Source organism: Chamaea fasciata, unplaced genomic scaffold, assembly GCF_029207755.1.
Source record: "Chamaea fasciata isolate MVZ Bird 193981 ecotype frontalis unplaced genomic scaffold, bChaFas1.0.hap1 SCAF_5, whole genome shotgun sequence".
Classification (NCBI taxonomy): Eukaryota; Metazoa; Chordata; class Aves; order Passeriformes; family Sylviidae; genus Chamaea; species Chamaea fasciata.
This window is the reverse complement of record NW_027094090.1, coordinates 12,570,900-12,592,853: the sequence shown is the minus strand read 5'-3', so window position 1 is coordinate 12,592,853 and position 21,954 is coordinate 12,570,900. Positions and strand designations below refer to the sequence as shown.

Here is a 21,954-nt window from a genome sequence, read left to right as displayed (position 1 = left end):
TTACGTGTGTTTTGTACTTTGTAAAATTTAGGAACACTCTGGAACAAAAATGCAAAACAAATTTCAGGATTTCAGGCTTGTATTTTACAAGCCTTTAGAGCAGTAAACAGAGCAGAGGACTGGAGCATAGAGCTGGTGTAAAGCTCCTCAGTTCATGTGTCAGCAAGAATAACACACCCCTCAGAAAACTGACTGACTCTCCCTAGGGGATGCCCAACCTCTATCATTCAGTTGCATCTTTGTTTACCTGTAAAGAGGAAGTACTGGGGGGAGTTTAAATAGAAACATTAATTTCTTTTTTTTTTTTTTGTCTTTATCTGGCTGCTAATGACAAGGAGATTAGACTTCATAATCTGATAAACAGAAGATACCTCTCTGCCCACCTCATCTGTCATGAACTGATGAGCAACAGCTGATGGCCCCTGGCTGTAGAACTCTGGGCATAATGTTTGTCTGGGAGCATGTGGGCATTTGTGTTACTGTAATTCGCTTTCCCTTTATATTAAAAAACCCACAAAGCTTAGGGTTCTGAGAAAAAACAGAAGTATATTTTTAGTGAGTTTTTAGAATATTTTCTTATGCTGCATTTTCTACCTACACCTATATGCAGTCTTGACCCCAGAACTCTATGGAATATGGGTGTCAAAAGTACAAATGGATGCTTTCTGGGACATTTGTTTAATTTGCCTTATGCTTCCTCTTTTTATCTGAATGGGCACTACTGATACTTAACAGTAACAGACTATTACCATGTTTAATGACTTTGTTTCTTATTTTTTTACTGACAAGACCACCAACAAATTGTTCCTTTCCTCCTCGTGTTCCAGTTTCTAGAAGATGACATTCCCTTCCCACTTCTTTCATATTTTCTTCCCTTCCAGTTTAACCAAAAAAGGGTGTATTTAAATTGGCCAAACCTTTCAGTAGTCTTACTTCATCCACAGAAAAATTTAACCTTTTACACCAAAAGATGCCTTCATCCTCTCTCATCCCATTGACACTGAGCCTCACAATGTCTCCATTGACTTTTGAATTCCCCATTAGCTTCCTCAAGATTCTCATGCTTCCAGTTTGACTGTGGTCTTTCTCTCTCCGAATCACTTGTATTGCATGCTTTCCTCTCTGCTTTTCCTTGCCAAAGGGATTGTCTTGTAAGACAAGGCAAGCACGCCACATTTCTTTACATTTTCTCATATTGTATTTGCTGATGTGTCTTACATTGTGACCTCAGCTGAGCTCTGCTTCCATTCTTTGCTTAGTACAATTCATCTCTTGTAAAGCTCTGTATATACCCAGGGTGCTAGTGAAAATCAAATAATAAATTCATTTACTTTACCTTTTAAATAGGTACACATTCTCATGCAAGCTAAGATGTATTTGGGGGCCACACAAATACTGGTTTTAAATTTAAAACCATCCAACCATGTGCCTAAGGAATACCTAACAAAGTGAATAATGGTTTAAAATATGAACTGAGATGATCTTCTCTTCCCCTCTCAGTCTGATACATTGTATAATTCCTTTAAAATTATACATTTATATCTTTACACTGTGTAGTTACTCTGCACAGTGTTGTTTCTTTTAGCTTTGTCGTATTTTACCAAAAAAACTTCATTTGACTTCAGCCACACTGTATGGGTTATGGAAAAATCCACATTATTTTAAAGTAATTAGTTCTATAAATTTATTAGAAGGGCAGAGCTGAAAAATTGTAAAACAACCACACTTAGTTTTGTGTTATGTTTTGAATTTCTATTATTTGTGGGCCTTAAATACAACACTTGAAATATATATATATAATGAAATATAAAACATAATACAGAAATTGTATATAGAGAGAATAAAGTCTATGTTTATCACTCATTAAATGGTACCTTCACAGTCTTTCATCATATTCAGCTCAGGAATTTGAAGTACAATCAGAATACCTGAGGCAAAAATACTTGGGCCTCTTAGATCCCGTAAAGATTTAGGAAACGTAACCTCTCCCCATCATAAAGTCTGTACTTGTAACAACAACCTTTTTGTCTAACATGAAGTGTTTGTTAATTCCACCTCTAATTTTTAAATGATTGATCAGTAGCATTAGTATGCACATGCACAATTTCCTTTCTTTCATTCCATTGGTAAGCAGTTTTGTTTTGCAATGGTGGAAGAGCTATTTCAGTAAAAACCCTCGGATACCAAGTCCGTATTTTTTAATCACACAAACAGCCAGTTTTATTGAATAATGGTGAAGTCGAAAGAGGTTGCAAATGTAAAGATGCCAAGTTTGTTCTCTACCTGTGCCTTTTTGCTGAATGCCGAAATTTTGCACAATAACTTCAGGAAGCATCATTCATGACTGAGTGTGTCCTTGTCTGGAGCCCTTTCCACAGGAAGCCTCTTTCAAAGAGCCATACCAAACTACCTAGGGTGAATGATAACACAGTCCTTTTTCAGTTGGAGGTCTGAACTGCTCTCCTTGGAGAAGGTGGTCTCTTTCAGTTGAGCTACTTTCAGAGGTCAATGAAATTTGCTTGGGCAACTGATGAGTCTGCCCATGATGTGTCCTGGCATGACCATGCTCCTCGTAGGTGAGCACTGGCAGGATGGCTTTCAGCCATCCTGTGTTCACAGCAGATCACCTCTCAGTACTGCTCTGGAACTACTGAGAAGGGGGTATTCAGAACATGAGAGACAGAGATTTTATTTTAAACCTAGCCTCTTAGAACAGGAGTATTACAAATCCCATGCCATCGCGTGCTTCTTTTCCTGCAGGCGAAATATAGAACAGTTTGTGTTGCTCAATCTGAGAAATAACTGAGTTAATCCAGTTCAACCCATATATTTGTGCAAATAGTTGTGTTTCTGCAGATTTTGTTACCAGCATGATGAGAGGTCTTGGCCATTGCTAGAGTCATTACTGGCATTTCTGTTAGGGAAGACAAAGCAGCATGGGTGAATTTCTTGTATATATATAAAAAATGGAGCAAGTTAGCTACAAAAGGAAAAAAAAAATTCAGATTTCTGAAACAACAACAGACATTTAAGAAGGTCTTTTCTCTCAGCTTCAGTAAAGTTTTCAGTGGTGGTTTTCAGTGTTATGTGTATATATATATACCCACACATCCCTTATATATGCATACATACCTATATATGCCTGTGTATATATGTATGCGTGTACATATATGTGTTTATATATACATATGTATGTGTATATGTATATAAGGTTAGGGGAGAGATATATATGCACATATATGTATATATTTATATGATTAGTGGATGGTGTAAAACGTGTCACTCTTCTAATTGGTAAGTCTGTTAAATTGAAGTTTTCTGTCTAAGGTAAATCCAGATTGTTTGCCATCATTTTCTGGACTGCAGATATCTCATTTGTTGACTGCTCAGTCTTCTTCATCACCTGCTTCTCCATGAAATGTTGCAGTCTCATTACAGAATGGCATGCCGCCTTTCAAACCCAGTATTTAAGGACTAAGCAGGAAGAGAAAAACAAAATTCTTGAAATTTGTATTGGACTTTCTATTCAGATGACTATGTGTGAGAGCTCTACACAGATTGCTGCATTCATTTTTATGTTTATTTTTTAATCTATTTTTAATTTGTCAGATGTTATGACAGAAATTACAGTACTTCAGTATTTTATTGCAAATATGCTGAAGAAATCAGGAGTACTGCAACAATTTAGGTCAGTGCCCAACAAAAAAACACAGAATCATCAAATTACTCCTGGCTTAATATTTTTTTTTTTTTTTTGGTTTTATTTTACCAAAGTCTAAAAGACAGCTGGAAATATATATCCATGGGTGAGGTACTGAGAAACAAATAGGTAGCTGCTTCCCAGGAGCTTGGTTATATGCACCCCTTTGACCTTCATGAAAGAGATGTAACCCACTTTGGATATGAGATCTAGCAAGGTGTATGATATGAGATCTACTATGGGTGTAGTAGCTGCCATGGAGTATCTAACACACTGTAGCAAATTTACACCAATGCTACACCAAGAGTCCTGTTGCAAAGTGTTGGTAGATGGTTACTTAATAAACTTGTGCCATTTCACATGTATATCCCATGCAGTGTGTCTTTACAACATTCTGGAATTTCTTGGGAGGCGGAGACCTACTGGGGAATTGATCAACATTGCCTGCAAAAACATTCTTTGATATAAGTGTTCGACACCATGATTCACAGAATTAATCTGTTACTTGTTGCCCTAGGAATCTTTGGATTACGTCCCCCAATAATATGCCCAGTAAAATGTTGTTCAGTGCAGTATAAAAGATCAAAGTATGGCATTTTTTGCCTATCCTAGGCTATTTCTGTTGTTGAACCTAATTTCCACCCTTTTTGTCAGTCCTTGAGCTATAGAATCTTAATACAAACTCTGTTTAACAGTATCTCATAATTCTAGACTAGAATTGACCTTTTTACCTTACTGTAAAACCAGTACTAACTTCCATTTTTTTCAATGTTTATTTTAATTAAGAGAATAATTTTTGTTTTCCTACTTGTTTTGTAAAATGGGGTCTATCGTGTTTTTTGCAATTAAACTACCAGGATAGCTGATTTAAGAGAATATGTACTGTACAATTTGTTTTAAGCTGAATTGATTTTTAATGCTGCAGTTGAGCCCTGTTCCCAGAAGATATTAATGCACTGTGTGTCTTTGTTTTCTGCAGCCCCAACAGAAGCTCCCTTACATCCTCACCTAGGTATGTGATTTGTCATTCTTACTACTTAAACTCAGAATCATTGATTCATTAAAATAAAAAATCCGTAAAGTTGCATGAAACCAGGTCTGAGGAATTCAAATAAAAATGAGATTAACATAAAATGGATTGAATTATGTCTAATTCTGATTAGTTGTTTCTTCATTATGATTTTTATTGCTCTTTATTGCCTTTGAATCCTTGCAGTGTGAGTATATCATGCTGCAGATCTGTTGGTCCTAGTTATGTATTAGAGCATCTGTTTGCACGAGAACCAGGGCTGGAGCACCCCTGCTACGAAAACAGGCTGGAAGAGTTGGGATTGTTCTGCCTGGAGAAGGAAAGGCTTCAGCAAGACATTAGAGCACTTTCCAGTACTTAAAGGGGCTACAAGAAATCTGGAGATGAATTTTTTCAAGGGCTTGTAGTAATAGAACAAGGGGAAATAAAGTGCTTTAAAATGAAAGAGGGCAGGTTTAGATTAGCTATCAGGAAAAAAGTCTTTACTGTGTGAGTGGTAAGACACTGGAATAGGTTTCCAGAGAAGCTGTGAATGCCCCATCCCTGGAAGTGTTCAAGGCCAGGTTGGATGTGAATTTGAACAATCTGGTACAGTGGGAGGTGTCCCTGCCCATATCAGAGGTGTTAGAATTAGGTGATCTTTAAGGTCCTTTTCAACTCAAACCATTCTCTGATTCCATGACCCATAACCTTCAGTGTGGGACAGCACCTCACACCAGAGCAGGGTTACTCTGAGGAAGATTTTGTCCCAGTACACCTCCAAAGCAGACCCCGGAGCAAAGCACTGCTGCTCCTGCTCTCCAGCCCTGCACCCACCAACCCGTGTGCTGCAATTTGATTTGTCCAGGACAGATTCTGACATTCTTCCTCAGTTTAAATCGCAGGTGACACTTACTGCATTCATTTAGTGAAAGCATTTGTAGAGAAGGGTCTGTCTAACACAATCACAGGTTTGGGGATTTTAAGTGAATTTATTGGTCATCATACATAAATGAGACATCATATATAAATGTAAATCTAGGTGCAATATTGGAGTCTGAAGTTTTCAGAACAGTGGTGAGAAATATTTGCATAACATAACTCACAGTTTATGTTCCTTAGATAAGACGACCTTTACTGCCAGGTCTGCTGATAGCAGCAGAGAAATTCCAGTGAGCTCACGGATTTTGCTTATGAGTTGTAAAAATAAATCCCCTGACTATAAGAGCTATAATATACTCATTAGGACTTCTCATCCATTCTTGTGCCCATGTTTTCAAAATCTGGATTTGGAAGTGGTTTTTTTCCTAAACATTCAGAAAACGAACAATTTGGAACAAAAGTTCTTAAAAGATTTAGTGTGTACTTGATGACTTCATCTTTCCATACCCATCACACTTTCATGATGGAGGCACTTCTTAATTTTTTGTGGTACTGTGATCCATAGTAAACAAAAAAACCCTGTAATGAAGAAACCCTGGCTTTCACATGTAGCATAACCTGAAAAACAGATTTTTAGAAATCTAAAATGTATTTTATAATGCATTACTTTAACTCTAGGTAAGGTAACATTTAGAAAGCATGGGATGATTGCACTGGGTTCTTTTTCTCACATACTGCTTTGTTTTCTTTGCAGCTGAAATGCACAGTGACAGCATTATCCTACGAGATGACTTTGACTCTTACTATCAGCAAGAATTGAATCCTACCATGTGGTGAGTTTCTGCACTCCTTTGTCTGCATTTGAGGAAATGAAAACATTTATTGAATGAAATGAAGTATAAACAAAAGTGTTGGTTTGCTTCATTAGGACCAAAATATTTTGGCTTATTAATAATTTATTAATGAGTGACTGAGAAATTCTAAGCACATTGAAGTGGGTGACAAATTCTTGTTAATTTCAAATTTTTAACTAATCCAAAAATAGAAGGATGAGAGCTGAGCTCAGTGAATATTTATGAATGAAGATTTTGGTTTCCTGAAAACACAGCTTTTCATCCAAAAGGAGAAGAATTTCAATAATTAAACTTTGTTGTTTCAATTTTTCTTTTCTAATTTTATGTTGTACGTGTTTTTGGTGAAGATAGCTATAGCAATAATTCCTTCCAAACTGAAATGAAGTGTTTCCAAGTGATTAAAAAAACCGTAAGAAAACCCCTCTGAAAAACCTAACTGGAATTAAATACCTCTGTCTAATTTCCATGTGATGAAAATGTTTGAGGTTGTTTTTTTTGGGTTTTTTTTTTTTTTTTTTTTTGGGTTTTTTTTTTTGTTTTGTTTTTTTTTGTTTTTTTGGTAGAAGGCGCATTTTTTCAAAAGTTTCATATTGTATAAGAAGGAAAACACTTCATTTCTCAGTTCTATACAGCAACTCCCAATTGCTAGGGTTTGGGGGGTTTGGGGATTCTTGAATATGGTCATTCATATTATCACATTCTACGTCTGAAACAGCACAAGGTGTTATCATTCTTTAACCAGTAGATGCTATAGAAGAATCTCAATCTTCCCATGCATAGTAGGGTAGGTACAACTTAGGACAGGCCAGGCAGCAGCTTTATGAACTGTGACCATAGTGAGAGAGCTCTCACACACCATCTCTCCCTCTGCTCCCCCTTTCTCTGCCAAGTGACTGCAGAGTCCCAACCCACCCAACCAACTCTTCCCTTGTTTTCTGAAGCCACTGGTTCAGAAAACAAGGGAAGAGTTGAGGAAAAATAATCACTTCAATGTTAATAGAGTCAAATAATGATCCCTGGGAAGGGTGGACTCCTTAAGTAACTCCTTAAGTAACTCCTTAAGTTGTCCCTGAGTAAATAAAAGGACCGTATGGAGAGATGACTGTTGGTGCAGCCTATAGGAGTAACCCCCAGTGCTCCCTTAGCTCAGAAGAGGGGAGTTGGAAACAGTGGCAGACTGTTAGCTTTTAGTCAAAAGAAGTGTTCTTTTAGCAAAGGTAACTCTTAGACAGACCTCTGAATCTTAAATATTAATAATTTTACCACCACAGTGATCATAAAGATAGGCGACAATTTCGTATGATAAATGTGTACAATATCCCCGAGGAGGAAGTTATACATCTCTCTTGGTAACAAACTGATTCTATTCTGTATAGCAAGTATATATACAGTACATAATACCCAGATAAACACATCTCTTGGTCTTAATATGAAGTTTTGAAGGTTGGAACCTCCTTTTTTTATATAAGATTGTTTCTGAGTTTTCTGTTTCTTTCAATCCTATTTCATAAATATAACTAACTTTATTGTTTTCATTCATACAAGACACAGAAATATTTTACTGGGTTAGTTTATCTTGATCAAATAAATCCTTGATGAACATTTCAGCACTTACCTGTGTTTGTTAGCTAATACATTCATTCTGTGACATTTGACTTCATTCTCCTTTTTATTAAGGACTGTCACAACTTTCCATCTGTGTAGGTCATTCATAGTTTAACCATCTTAAGTAAAAATGCTGTAGTTTACAGAATTTTGTGGATTTTTTTTTATTTGGTACATACTCATTTTAATAGTTTTTAGTATGCGCGTACAATTTTTGCTCCTTTTGTTCCTTTGTATTGTCTCTTTAAATGTTTTTTGTGGACTTGAGGCATTAAGGACCTGCAATACTACAACATAAAATCCTCTCTTTCTTTATGGGTATGAACAGATCAAGGACTCTTAATGGGTTGCAGAATAGGTGCCAAGGTAGATAGCTTTAGCAGCAGTGTGTTAAATGGACTTGAGTGGAAAGAAATGACAAGAGGCATTATTTCCCTGCAGATGCCTCATAACTCACAGAGGGCTTGTCTGTTGGGAGCCTCCATAATTTATTTGTCCATTGCTCTCAACTTTAAATTCATCCTTGCTTATAGAAGCCTCAACAAAAAAAATTCAGATTGAAAGAGCCCCCATCTTCTGCTCCTTTTGTCCCCAGGATTTGAATTTGGTCCCTCTGGAATAAACTTCACCACCTTGCTAGGTGAGTCAGTACAGAGAGGTGGGTGCTAGAAGAGGGTCCCAAAACTCACCACAGTCCTGAGACAGATTTTCCTGGAATAGCAGAAAGCCAGCATTTTCAGCAGTGCTAAACAGAAGTGGAGCACAAATAAAAGAAAACCATAATGAGGTATCATGAGCTTTTCAGCACAAAGAATTTCTGCAGTAGCTCTGCCTCCAGTGAAGACCCACTTAGTGGCAGAAAGCTCATTCTCATTTGATTGTCTAGTGGGAGTAAAATCAGGAATTATTAACAGTTGTTGCCATCCACCCTAAATTGCATTTTTTTCCCCTGGCAGCTGCTAAAATCCCATCTTTACCACAACCAATTGCAGTGAGTGCTGGAGCAGTGTTTCCAGCTCTGCTTGGTCTGGTCTGTGCAGAGCAGCTGCCTCGTGTGCACAGACACCCCAGCAGGGCTGTGCCACGGGGCCACTTACACCCAGCCACTCTAATCATTTCTGAAGCCATTACTTGTGTACAGATGAAAAGAGAAGTGTTTGTGTTTTCCTCCTATCTTTTCTTCCCAAATCCTACCTAACACTGGCATGGAAGAGATTAATATTTTCCCACTCCTCCTGATTGTCCTTCTGGCATGTGAAGCTCTGGCAGAGATGTACTGTCCAAGTGCAGCAGCTAGGCACTTTATATCCTCTCTGTGTGTCCAGTTTTATGAGTCCCAGCAGAGACTGTGTGTCACTGCATTGCCGGGAGAGGCCTCACATCAAATAACTATTTTGCACAAGGGCACTGTATGATTTTGAGAGTGACTGCTTGCTCTTTCAAATGCATTATAAGACACATCTTTCCCAGCAGCCATCTGTTTGTTTGGAGGCTCAGAAACAGGAAAGGAGTGGCTACGAGTGTTTTTGGAGCTCCATTAGGAAGAGAAAGGGAAGGTTGGGATAAGGTTCTTTGTAAAAGAAAAGTCACAGCACCACAAGTCCTGACCTAAATCAAATTTGGTGACTGAAAAAAATAGGAGAAACTGCTAAAGTGGGAAAGGGGCAAGGAGAGCACACATCCTTATGTGAATATAGAAGAAACATAGAACAGAGAAGAAGGACTTCTCTTCTGGGAATGCAGGAATGGGAGCATGTGCCATCTTTCTCATTTTCTTGGGAAACCACCCATTAGGAGAATTTTCTTGTGTGGGGTGTCCAACTAACCTTTATAATATTTTCTTCCAGTGTCAGAATATAGTCATTCCCAAAGTCCCCAACACATAGCCGAAAAGCCTGCTTACTTAGAGCAAAGATTTCCTCATTTCTTGGGTTTTATTTGCCACCAACCTTACAAAGATCTCTTGTCTAGTGAAAAAAATATGCTTCACACAATCATAAATATCCAATGTATTATGTACCTGACATGTACTAGCTGTGGAAGTTAAGGTAGGCGAGTGATTCCCACACCACTGTAAATGTAGCACCAATGTCCATGCTCAGCCAGCCACTGCTGACTTACTGAACTAACTAGAAGAGTTTAGTACATTTTTTCTATTAGAAAATTGAAATAATGCAAGAAATTAATGTCCATGAGACTTTCTAAAAACTGACAGGACACTGTTGGAGCAGAAAGCCCAGGAACCATGGAAGTAACTGATTTCTTCAGTAGGGAAAGGAAGTCTGCACCAGGTACCACTTGCCAGGGAATGACTGAATGAGTAGAAGTCCAATATGTGTAGTATGAAGAAAACCGTCTAGGTCATTAAGCACCTGCTCCTGTGACCATCTTGCCTCCATGTAACCTCATAAAACTGCAGTGGAGAGCATAAAAAAGCTGCTATATAAGAATTAAACCAGGCTAAACAAGAAAAAATGGAAAAGAAAAAAATCTATTTAATCCTATGATAAATGAACTAATCTTAAGAAGATGCATAAACTAGTAAAGAATAAATGTTGGCATTAATGCATGCTTCTGTATAAAATGGTTTTAAGAGTAGGACTGGAGAAACCAAGGGATTCAGTACATTTAAAGTAGAAAGAGACAGTGCAGAAGTGTATTGCTGGCTAAACTCTCCTTCCTGATCTGATGTCATGTTTCATCTCAAAGCCTATCAGCACACCAAACAGCAGTCACTTACGGAAGGCACACTTGTCAAAGACGACATGAAGAATAGCTGAGCATGGAAAATCAATCAATAAGAAACAAAGATTCTCTTGGTCATCACTTCTTCATGGCATATGAGAAATGTACAGGTACAGTGATATTTCCAGAGGCAAAGAGGTTGAGGAAAGCTTTGTGACAGGAGAGAGAGGTCCTAAAGTGGTTTCCAAATTGCACTAAAACTGTGGGATTAAACTTCAGAAAGATTTATGTTTAAAAATCTCTTGGCAGTTTGAGATGTTTATCTTCTTTATGGTTCAGACATCACAAAAGACATCAGTCAATATAAAGTCCACATACTCAGGTATTGTAGAGGGAAAAGAAATGACAAATAGGGGTGGGGAAATAGCAGATGTTTCCCCTTCAGCAAAGTGAAGAACAATAGCAGAGAGAGGTGGGACTTTCTAAGCCAGAGATGAGAGAGACGGCAGGTCTGTGGAGAAGTCATCTCAATAAATGCGGCACATCAGCAGCGGCAGCAAGGACCAGCTGTGAAGAGAAAGCTGAAGTGATTTTAATGTACTAAGATTTTATGTGAGAAAGATAATGCAGAAAGCTGCACCCAGCCAGGGCAATTAATAGTGTCTTCTGTTTGTATAAATAGAAAAGAAATTAACCTTCCTGTCTGCACCAGGAGAGGAGCAAATTGGATCTTTTCTAAACATGTAGTACTATGACGATGATCTGAGGAACAGCCGATCAATTATCTTGCTCTTCATGCATTCTTGTCAAGCTAATGAGCAGTTTATTGTCAAAGGTAATGCACTTCAAAGAGAGCACAAAGGTTTAAATCAGTATCATCAACAGCCATCCAATTTTGCATGAGAGTCATCCTAGAAAAGACAACCAATGATGGAACTGCTGTATTAGCAGGACAGTGTTTCTGGATTTCCACACAGTATTTAATAGACCACATTACAGAAGTAGAGCAGATGAATCAATTTTTATTCATTGAAATATGAGGATTACAGAATTTATATATTCCTTGGATTATGTAGCCTGACCTTTAAGGAAGGACTAAGTGGTCCCCACAAAGTATTCAAGGCAAAGTTTTCCTGCTGTTTCTGTCTGCTTGCACATATCAGGAGTCCTGCTTTGTGCACCATTATAAAATTCAAAAATGTAAGGACAGAAAATGAAAATAATTTTTATAACAGCCAGGATCCCAGGAATTCTTCTAGTTCCTGTCCCTCTGCTCCTCAGTTGTCAGAACCTCAGGATCAAGTGGAATTTAGATAGCAACAAAACCTGTCCTCTGGGAACTCTGCTTCTGTGCTTCCTCAAAAAGTACCATTTTATTCACTCACATGCTCTCTTCTTGCCTTTTATTGAGAAATAAAATTATTTGCTGACTGTGACTTCTATAAGTAAATATTAATTCACTGATGTTGATTTGAACTAGACTACTTTATTAGAATATTTTATTTTGCTGCTTAAATTCAAAATCCCAAGTGCTATCAGTGTGAATTGCTGAATTACTTTACTGGTATGCTCATACAGGAAAAACAACTCAAACATTTTTATGTCTGACTTTTTTTCTGGAATAAATGTTTCTCTGTAGGTTTGATGTTTATGTTGAGCTTTGGATGCCCAAAGGCAATGTTGGTCAGCACCATTGCAGGCAGCTTGTTGGGGAACAGGAGTATATCCAATGTTTTTTGAAAATGTGGTCCTCATACCAAGATCTGATACCCCAATCCTAGAAGGTGGGGGAGGCAGCCCTTTCCCTTTGATCTGCCGTCAGGCTGCCCACAAAGTCCTCCATATTAAATTAAGAAATATCAGAACAGGTGTAATTGTCTCTGCAGCACTTACCAGCCTCTCTGAGCACTTACCATTCTCTCTGAGAATTTCTTCATAGTTTTTCCCCTAAAAGGTGAGCAGAGTGGAAACTCTGTTACTAGGAATATGGAATATGACAAATACAAATAGAAGCAACAGCAAATGCCATGTTACACTGCATCCTCAAGGCTGGCCTTTGGGGAAATAACCCTGCAAGCAGGAGGGGAGATGATCCCAGCTGCTTGTCCTCAGCTGTTCTTTATGGTAACTCCATGATGGTGGGTTTACATATGATAAATCAATGCTCACAAGGATTTTGTAAGAGGAGTAGCTTCAGGATAAATTATATATTTAAGATTTCAGCTTGGTTTCCCATGATGAGATGTTTTGCATTCAACAAGCAAGGATACCTCACATTAGAAGAGGGGTAGTTTGCAGAGAGCAAGTTCTGAATCACCAGTGCCTTTCACCAGAGGCAGCTCCAGCGGATCATACTTACAGTTGCCCAACCTTTGTGTTCAGCACCATGATAACAAACAGTCCAATTTCAGCACCAAGAGACTGAAAAATCAGTCTGATTTTACAGTTTACACGGTCTCAAACATCCGGTCTCTGATTTCCATTCTGAACACAGTGTGCTGCTCTCCCTGCAGGTCTGAGTGCAGTAACTGTGAGGTTGGGGAGCACTGTGGAGTGATCATGCACGGCAACGCTGCCACGTTCTGCGAGCCATACGGTCCCAGAGAAATGGTAAGTGAAGGCTGCCTCCTCTTCCAGGGCTGCAGGCTGTGCAGCTGTGCCAGCTGCAGGGATGTTGCTGTGCTTTGAAAGTCTGGTATTTAGCAGAGATGCTCTTGAACACAATGTTAGGTCCACAGAAGTACACCCAGCAACATCCCAGTGCTTGAAACTGTAGATGCTAACCAAAGGTTATTGCAGTAGTTAGCAAGGGGCAGTCTCTTGATCCAGCATGTATGCAAGTCATTTAAAGTATCTCTGAAATACTGAAAAGCCAAGGACATAGAACTGTGTTTTGGAAATGGCATCATTCTCTTTTTATATCCAACAATTAAATATAGACAGGGTTTATTTTTCTTTTATTATTTTATTAGTCTTGTCCTGTTTTTTCTTGTCCCTGTTGACAAATGTTAATTTGGTTGTAAAACATCACTTATGAGCAAGGAATCCTACAGACTTAAATGCAGCCTGGAGCAAGTACCTGTCAGTCACAGGGAAGTGTATGTAACAGATTGAGTCATGATGAATGGAACAGAATTAATTTTGTTGGGGGGTAGTTTGGTCATAAAATTGCTGTAAGAAACAACATGGTGCAATTTGCATTAACTTCAGATCATCTGGGTGTGGAAAATGAATTGCAATACATAAACCAATGCCCACATGCTGATGCTGGGCAGCTAGCAGCAATGGTATACGTAAAAGGGGAGCTTTGGAAAGAACTGAAAAATTAAAAGGCCAGATCAAAGCCCATGTAATTCAAAATTAATTTTCATGTTTTCAACAGTCTTCTGAATGGAGGGAGAGGCTGATTAGAGCTATTTGAAGAGCAAACATGGAAGAGGGCCATGAAACAGAAGTGGTTTTGGCCAGGCATTTTCCCTTCATTTCAGACACTGACAATTCTTTTCACAGCATTAATTTTACGTCCTAAAGTGGGACCAGAATTACGCAAATACAATGTAGACATTGCTGATGTGATGCATAAAAGTCTTAAACACATATAAAACTAATTTAGATATTTTACAGATAAAATAAGGATTTCCCTGGCAGCCAGCTCCAGCCAGGGAATCCTGTCAGGGATGTTAAATGGCCTCTCTGCTACTTCATATCCTGTTTGAATATGTTGTGCTTTCCTAACTACCTTGAAAATGCATGCATTGGTTTATGTCCTGTGCAAAAGGGAAGTCCCACCACTGGGGTATTTTTTCCATTTTTACGTTCATTCTTAGTTGTAGTACTGAGTGTAGGTAATACTACTTGGAAAAATCTATTTATGACATTTAACAAACCCAGGATTCCAGCTCTAAAGGTTTTGAACTGTCATTCATTAGCTGTCTTCTCCCGGCTGATATGCAATTTTGACTATCCTTAGTAATTGGGAATTGGCTTCAAAATCCAGTCTTGCACTGTATTTGTCGTATTGCTGTGTGGTAAAGTAGCACTACCATGGCATCAGGAATCTGGAAAAAAAATTGTTATGCTATCAAAGTGGTGTGATTAAATAATCATATGAAAAAAATGTCATACTTATAATCAGTTACCAGCCTAAAAATTGAAGTATTTATAAATATATGGCAGTGTTGCAGAAAAATCAAATCCTTCTGCAGGAACATGCTAATGGCTTAACATTATGGATAAGCGCAAGAGTGTTCAGGCCAGAGGTGTGATCTAGTTTTATTTTTGATTATGGACATACATTTAAATGCCTACTGTCTTAGAACCAGCCTGTTTCTCATTTGTAGTTGTTTTGGCAACTTCACAACATACCTCCTTCTGTCACAAATTTTAATACCTGCTTCATTTCTCCATGATTTTATCAATCCTATTCTGTCCCTGCTTGAAATGGATCATGAAATCTCTATTCCTGCTAATGGCTCCTACTACATGAATTACTGATTTAAAATACTTAGTCAAGAGTTGAATTTGCAAAATATTTTACATCAGCAGCTGCAACAGCTGCTGATTTGCTACCTTGACCTCCTTCTTTTCTCCTGATTTCCAACAACCACCTGTTAATGCAGGCAGAGGGTTTTTTAATACCAACTGTCTCTGTCTGTTGGTGAGGATTTCCTGCTGGCAAAATCCTGGGAAGGTGTATAGCATCAGAAATGTTCCAAGCAAAGAAAAACATCTTCTAAAGGCTCCCTACCATGCTCTTTGCAGTGTCTGAACTAAACAGTCCTATGCAGAATTCTGCAGAACTTGTTAGTAAATCTAGAGTTTTTTCCCAAAGCATTGAAGAAATGATTCACAGCACAGTCTAAGTCTACATGAACGTCACTTCTGTGAAAACTGATATGTTTAATTTCTTGCTGATATGAGCTACTGAACCTCAATAAAGATTTTGTTTTCAAATTATAACTTGCACAACATAATTATTGAATGAAAACTAATATAGTAGGTTCCCTTAACTCAAATCAGAAAGTGATTTATTATTTGGCAGATTAAGTGCGATACCTAATACTGAATTGATCCTGGCAGAAATATTTAAATAGGAATGTGACTCTATTTTTAAAGGGCTTATGTAAATGCAGGTTTCCTATTCTTGATTAAAAATTAAAATTACCTGCTGGGGCATATAGTCTTTTTATCAGCTAATCTTCAATGTATTTCAGTGAAGATCCCATTCCTTACTATTTATAAGAAATTCTTTTCTGTATGTAATATGTATATAGAAAAGAAACAAAACACACCAAAACCTCATGCCAACTCATGCAGATCTCCATACATTACTTTCAAAGACATCATTTGCTGAATAGCTCAACTAGGTGTGCTATAACACTGCACTGTACATACCGTATAGTATCACGAAGGGGTTTTGTTTGCTTTGGTGTGCAAGATTCCTTTTTTTGCTCTTAATATGTCATTATTTTAGTGTTACTTAATTTATTTTATTTATTTATTTATTTATTTATTTATGATCATTTTTAGTCCTTGTTCTGTGCTGGGAAAGGTGAGAACCGTTCCATATATACAAATTCACACTAAACTGACTATAAATCAGAGTTCATTTTTTCAATCTTCTAAAGAGTAGTCAAGTGACCTTGTTGCACATAAATGTGCTTTTTTTGCCTAGACATTCGTATGGTGGAAAAAAATTCTGGCTTTGACATACGATGAGATTTCAATAATCAGAATGACATAACAAAAATGTCCATGATCACTCAGCCTGAAAGGGCTGGCGATTAACAGTCCTATGTTCTGGAGATGTAGGTGTCTAGAGATTTTCCATGCTTTCAAAGAAAAAACAAGTGATGAATGTATTGTTTTGCTGATCTAACAAAAATATTTGCTTCTCTTCCCATAGACCACCACTGGCCTTAACACAACTACTGCATCCATCCTTCAATTTTCACTTGGTAAGTTTCGATTACCTTTTCACCCGAGAAAGTGCAAAAAGTAATTTCTGCAATGGAAAATGGCCCTAAAGTTCAGGGTTGCCTTTTTGGTTGACACTAGAATCAACATGAGGGATTTAAAAAATATTTTAAAAACTGCAGTGTATTTATTCATTTCCTGATATGGAGCTTATGTTTTAAGTTTTGGAAATGAAAAACTCCAGTGGATACCCTAATGAGCCCTGTTTGAGTTTTGTTTTTTATTCCTATTTTATAACCTGATGTTTATTGTAATTTCTTGCTCTTTCTCTGAAGTGTGATTATAGTTTAAAAAAAGGAAGGCTTTTATCATTTAACCCCTCTTATATATTCCAAGTTACACCTAGGTAGTGTTATTTTTTACACATTTGTACAAAGAGAATAGGTAAGGCAGACGAAGACTAAACGCTATTTAGTCCATATTATCAACTGTGTGGTTGTATGCTGGATTACTTAGAATACTGTGAGTTATTGCACATTTCACCGTGCATTTGTGGCTATAAATTATGTTAGAGGCTGTGGCTGGGGCTGAGGGCAAATTTAGAATACACCTGATTTGTTAACTCATATCTCAGTGTTCAGAATATGAGGGAAAAATGTTCTTTTTATATAAATGGTTCAATAAAAACGCAAGCAGAAAATGTAGCCTGCTTCCTCTGTGGACCCCTGGATATCACATTCCTATTTTTAAAAAAGTAATTCTCCAAAAGTAACTCAAGAGATGTATGATTAAACTCTGGAAATCTCAGTTGAAAATAAGAACAATCATGTAGCTTGGAAAACAGCTTGGTTTCTTTAATAGATTGGAAATCAAAATCCTCAAAGGCTGAGAAATACATCATTTAAATTTGGTTTTTACCTGAAATTGTTCATTTGGGTATTGGAAGTCATCAGTACCTGAAACTGACTGCAATGTTAATACATCAAAGCACTGGTATCTATCTTTTTATTTTGAATTACTGGTTCTAAAATGCCAGAAAAATGTATCCAATCCTCAGCTGAATTAGTGCATAAATATTGTGTGCCTCAGATGAAAACCAGAGTGTTTCTGCCCTGCAGTTTGATTCAGACAGTGGAAAGGTAGCAGCTCACTTGATCCGCTGGGATGTGTTGCTCACCAACAGAAGCACAAGGTGACTTCTATAAAGCTTCAAGTTTGTGATCATGGAGGAATTTCACTTTTCATGAAAATTTCAAAAAAATCTTCTTTGGATTATTCTTGCAGTGACCCAGGGTGGTTAGCAGGTATGGGCTGGTAGGTGGATGTTTGCTGTCACAGCCCAGTGCCTGGTGTTTGTTGCAGGTGAACTGCAGGATGGAGCAGGCTCCCAGAAGTTTCAAAATGAGACTTGATATTTCACTGGGAGCATTTGTGCGTACCAGATGGGAAAGGTCAAATAAAAGAAGGGTAAGAAAAGGCTGAGCAGGAAATACTCTATATGACAGGATTTTCATGAATATATCTCAAGAATTCCTGAATCCATACCAGTGAAATCCTCAGTATGATGGAGCAAAGAGGGGTGGATGCACATCCGAGTAAATCAAATTTCAGCCTCCAGTTGAAAATATATCATATTTCCCCAAGTGCCCGTGTTGAGTTTGAAATACAATGCAGATTGGTTTTGTAACTGATAGAAGCCAGCGTGAGCCAGGGGACTGCTGCTGAGCTCAGCAATACTTGGCTTTGGAATCCAGTTTCCAGCTTATTCCCAAATGTCCGATTTAATCATAACCCTATTTAGGGATTGATCCAAGGGAATTGCTTTTTTTTTTTTTTTTTTCCAAAGAATGATTACCACTTTCTATCACCCATGTAATAGCTTAAGCTGTAGGCTTTTGGGGTTGTCTTTATGTTAAATTTGTCACATAGCTTTGGCCTCATTAAAGAGCACACATTTTAATTTCTCTTGCCCCTAATTATCAGATGGAATTTTGTATTTGCAGGTACGTAGGCAGTAGAGAACTAGGAAATGAAGCTAAAAATTCTGAAGCTAAATTCTGGTTTCACCATGAATTCCAGATCCTTTTATACTCTGTGGTCAGGGGAACAGACTAGTGTTAGTTCATTAGTTTCATTAGTTGATATTCTGTGTGGTTTCCTTCATGCTTCATATATTTGGTAGTTTTACTCTTTAAAGGCCAAGGTGGCTGGAAAGGTGCACTTAAGAAAAGGGCTTAATTAGGATGAAAAGGCATTTTCAGCACACAGGACAACATTTATGTGCAGGATCCTTTCTGAATGAGAAGAACTTGTCTGTCACGCAGCATCCACTCAATGCTGGTCCAGGGATGGGGTGATATTTACACTCTACTCTGTGCCCAAGTGTGCAGAAAATTTTGATTACTTCAACTGTCTTAATCATCCATCACTACATTTCTCCAAGACCCAACACTGACATGTCTAGCAGTTTCCTTAATGTTCAGTGGGATTGTTAATTGAGATATTTAAAGCAACGCCTTCGGGCTCTCTCAGGCCAGAACATCTGATTCAACAGCTTGGGAATTGTAGGATATTGCACAAAAGCCTCTGGACTCAGCTGCCACACAACATTAGTCTGATTCATTAGCTGAAATATTCTCTATTTCTCACTCCAAATCTGAGCCTTTTCCCCTCAGCTGCATCCCTGGGCTTCCCCAGGGTTGAACATGATCTGTCCTTCACATGGGTCGCTGTGGTGGAAGGTGACTCATAGTACTGAGAGATTAGCAATTGAGCTAAATACAGATAGAAAGAGACATAAAATTCCATGGGGAGAAGGGAAAGGCTTTGAGGAAGCAATGCCCAGGTGTGAGGTGAGCAAGTTGTGCTTATGCTTGTTCCTTAGGTGTTCTCCTGCACCACTGGAGGCACTGGTGTGTGCGGGCTGTGCAGGCTCTACATGGGCAGTTCAGCACTGCAGGTGCTTCCCATCCCTCCTTCCTCTGCAGGGCCTCTGCTGCAGCTGAAGATGCTGTGATGAGCATCAAAACATTCAGCCTGACCTCCAGGGCAGGTGCTCCTTGGAAAATTGTTAATGGAAAATACTGCCTTGAAAAACTTTGTTCCGTGACTCTCTCCTTATGTCTTAGTATTCTTAGATCATTTCTGGCTGTTTGACAGTATTTGAAAATGAGAATAACTTGATAAGGAAACCTCCCACTTTTCAGCTTTGCTATGAAAATTTCTTCACATTCCTTTGAAAACAGGATAACTTTGTCAGTATCATATACTGGATAAATACATAATGTTTGTAAAGCACAATCCTACTTTAAAATTGCTTTCCCTTCAACTTTCATGCCATTGTCACAATGATCCTCTGTCATTACTAGAGCAAATTAGAAATTCTTCTTCCCCTCTAATTTTCTAAAAAATCTAACCTCCCTAGTATTTTAAATTAAACCAAAATTGGTTTATGAGGGAAGAGTTTTTTTAATCTTCTGAGAAGGAATACACCTTCAAATATTACAAACATTTGGCACTTCCGCTCTGCTTCTTCAGGATCAAGCCATTAGTCTTGCAAACAAAGAAATAGACACAGGTTCAAACGTTTTTTTGCTTTATTTGGAGATAAAGTCCAAAGCTTGGACTTGGCCTCTCCCTTCCAAAATGCTTTTAGAAAACAATCTTTTGCAAAAATTGGGTTCCCTAATAGATCAAGTTTTACTTTGTGTCAACCATTAATCCTTACTCTCATTCCCCTTCAAAACTACCTTTGTATGGCAAGTATGTGACCTGCAGTATTTAAAGGTTGTTTGTAGTCATAAACCATCTTTCCCTAACTGATTATGAGTGACCTGAGTTATGGTCACTTCATATGTGTAATATTGGTGTCTATGCTTATCTTGACAAATAAAACCTCTTACAGGAATCTCAATATGATGCACAATACTTTTCCTGCAATAGATAAAATAATAAAGCCTGTCCCTAAACTTTTGGTGGACCCTGAGAATACCACTGAGCTGGCAAGGAAGGGGCTGCTCTCTGGGAGCATTATTTGCTGTTAACAAGAAAGGCTTGAAGATGCATGAGCAAAGGTGATCTTCAGTGCCTGAAGGCTGTCAGGCCTTGACACTGGAAATTCTTTAGGCATCTTCACTGCATGGATCATATACTTAATGCCTTAGCTATTGCTACGGAAAAGACTTGACATGAATCAAATCTAGCACATCAACCTTCAGTAAAAACAATTTTCAGTGAGGTTTTAGTATCAGGTTTTAATCTGTGAGAGTGCTTTGTGATTTTGCCAGATGGACTCTGTCCTCTCAGGAAAATCCCAGAAGATGGGTCACTCATGTTGTGATTTTCTCACTGGGTTGTAACCACAAGCATTTGGACATTATTTGTAGATTAAGAATGGCCCTTTTCTCCTGCTGCTTCTGGGATGGGATAGGGATAGGGATAGGGATAGGGATAGGGATAGGGATAGGGATAGGGATAGGGATAGGGATAGGGATAGGGATAGGGATAGGGATAGGGATAGGGACAGGACCGTTTCATTTGGAAGGGACCTACAATCATCATCCACCCAACTATTTCACGGCTGACCAAGAGTTACAGTTTGTTGTTAGCTTCTTTAACATCATCCAGTCACTTCTCTGCCATCTATTCCTATTGCACCTTCTATTGTTCCAAATTATTCGACCAAGTTAATTGTTGGTTATAGCATTTGACAAGTATTCCATAGAGGGTTCCATGTGTATTTAATTAATCTATTACAATCACTAACAATACCTGCCAGCAGTTTATCAATGTCCCTTAGTATCTTTTGAATGGAACATATAAATGTAAATGTAAATGTACATGTAAATGTGTGTATCTATCTGTTTTAATATGGTTAAAGTATTATTAAGAAATATTACTACTGATAATATTTCAACTATTCAGGACTTTTTGGTAATCCAGAGTGCAGAGCTGTTAGTGGGGGTGATCTTCATTCTATAGTACACACTTTTCCCCCACTTTCTATCTTCCTCCAAAGGAAATAAAATGTCAAACTCTCTGCTTTTACATGCATAAATATTTCATTGACAATCTTACAGGATAATCATTTAAACCAGTAGCAGAAGTAATAATTTCTCCAATCTTGTTCAACACACTTTCCAGTCTTGCAACTTTATTTTCTGGTTGAGTAATCACCCCTGTCTTCAGATTTCCTGAGCTTTTAAAATCCATCAGACCATCAGCTGTACTTAACTGCAGAGTAATTGTGTTACCTGTGATGAATTTACATTTATACTATCATGTTTTTTAAGTGCTGAGGTGTA

The 21,954-nt window shown here is 38.0% G+C and overlaps 1 protein-coding gene across 1 annotated transcript in view; it reads left to right on the top strand.

Annotated features, from left to right (window-relative positions):
* RELN (reelin) overlaps nt 1-21,954 on the top strand; it is a gene marked incomplete at its 5' end in the record, with an annotated part of 251,119 nt that overhangs the window by 91,194 nt on the left and 137,971 nt on the right. The window contains 4 exons of the mRNA XM_066184512.1: nt 4,680-4,712; nt 6,346-6,424; nt 13,249-13,345; nt 16,641-16,692. Coding sequence (XP_066040609.1) covers nt 4,680-4,712; nt 6,346-6,424; nt 13,249-13,345; nt 16,641-16,692 — 261 coding nt within the window. The remainder of the gene's footprint in view (nt 1-4,679; nt 4,713-6,345; nt 6,425-13,248; nt 13,346-16,640; nt 16,693-21,954) is intronic.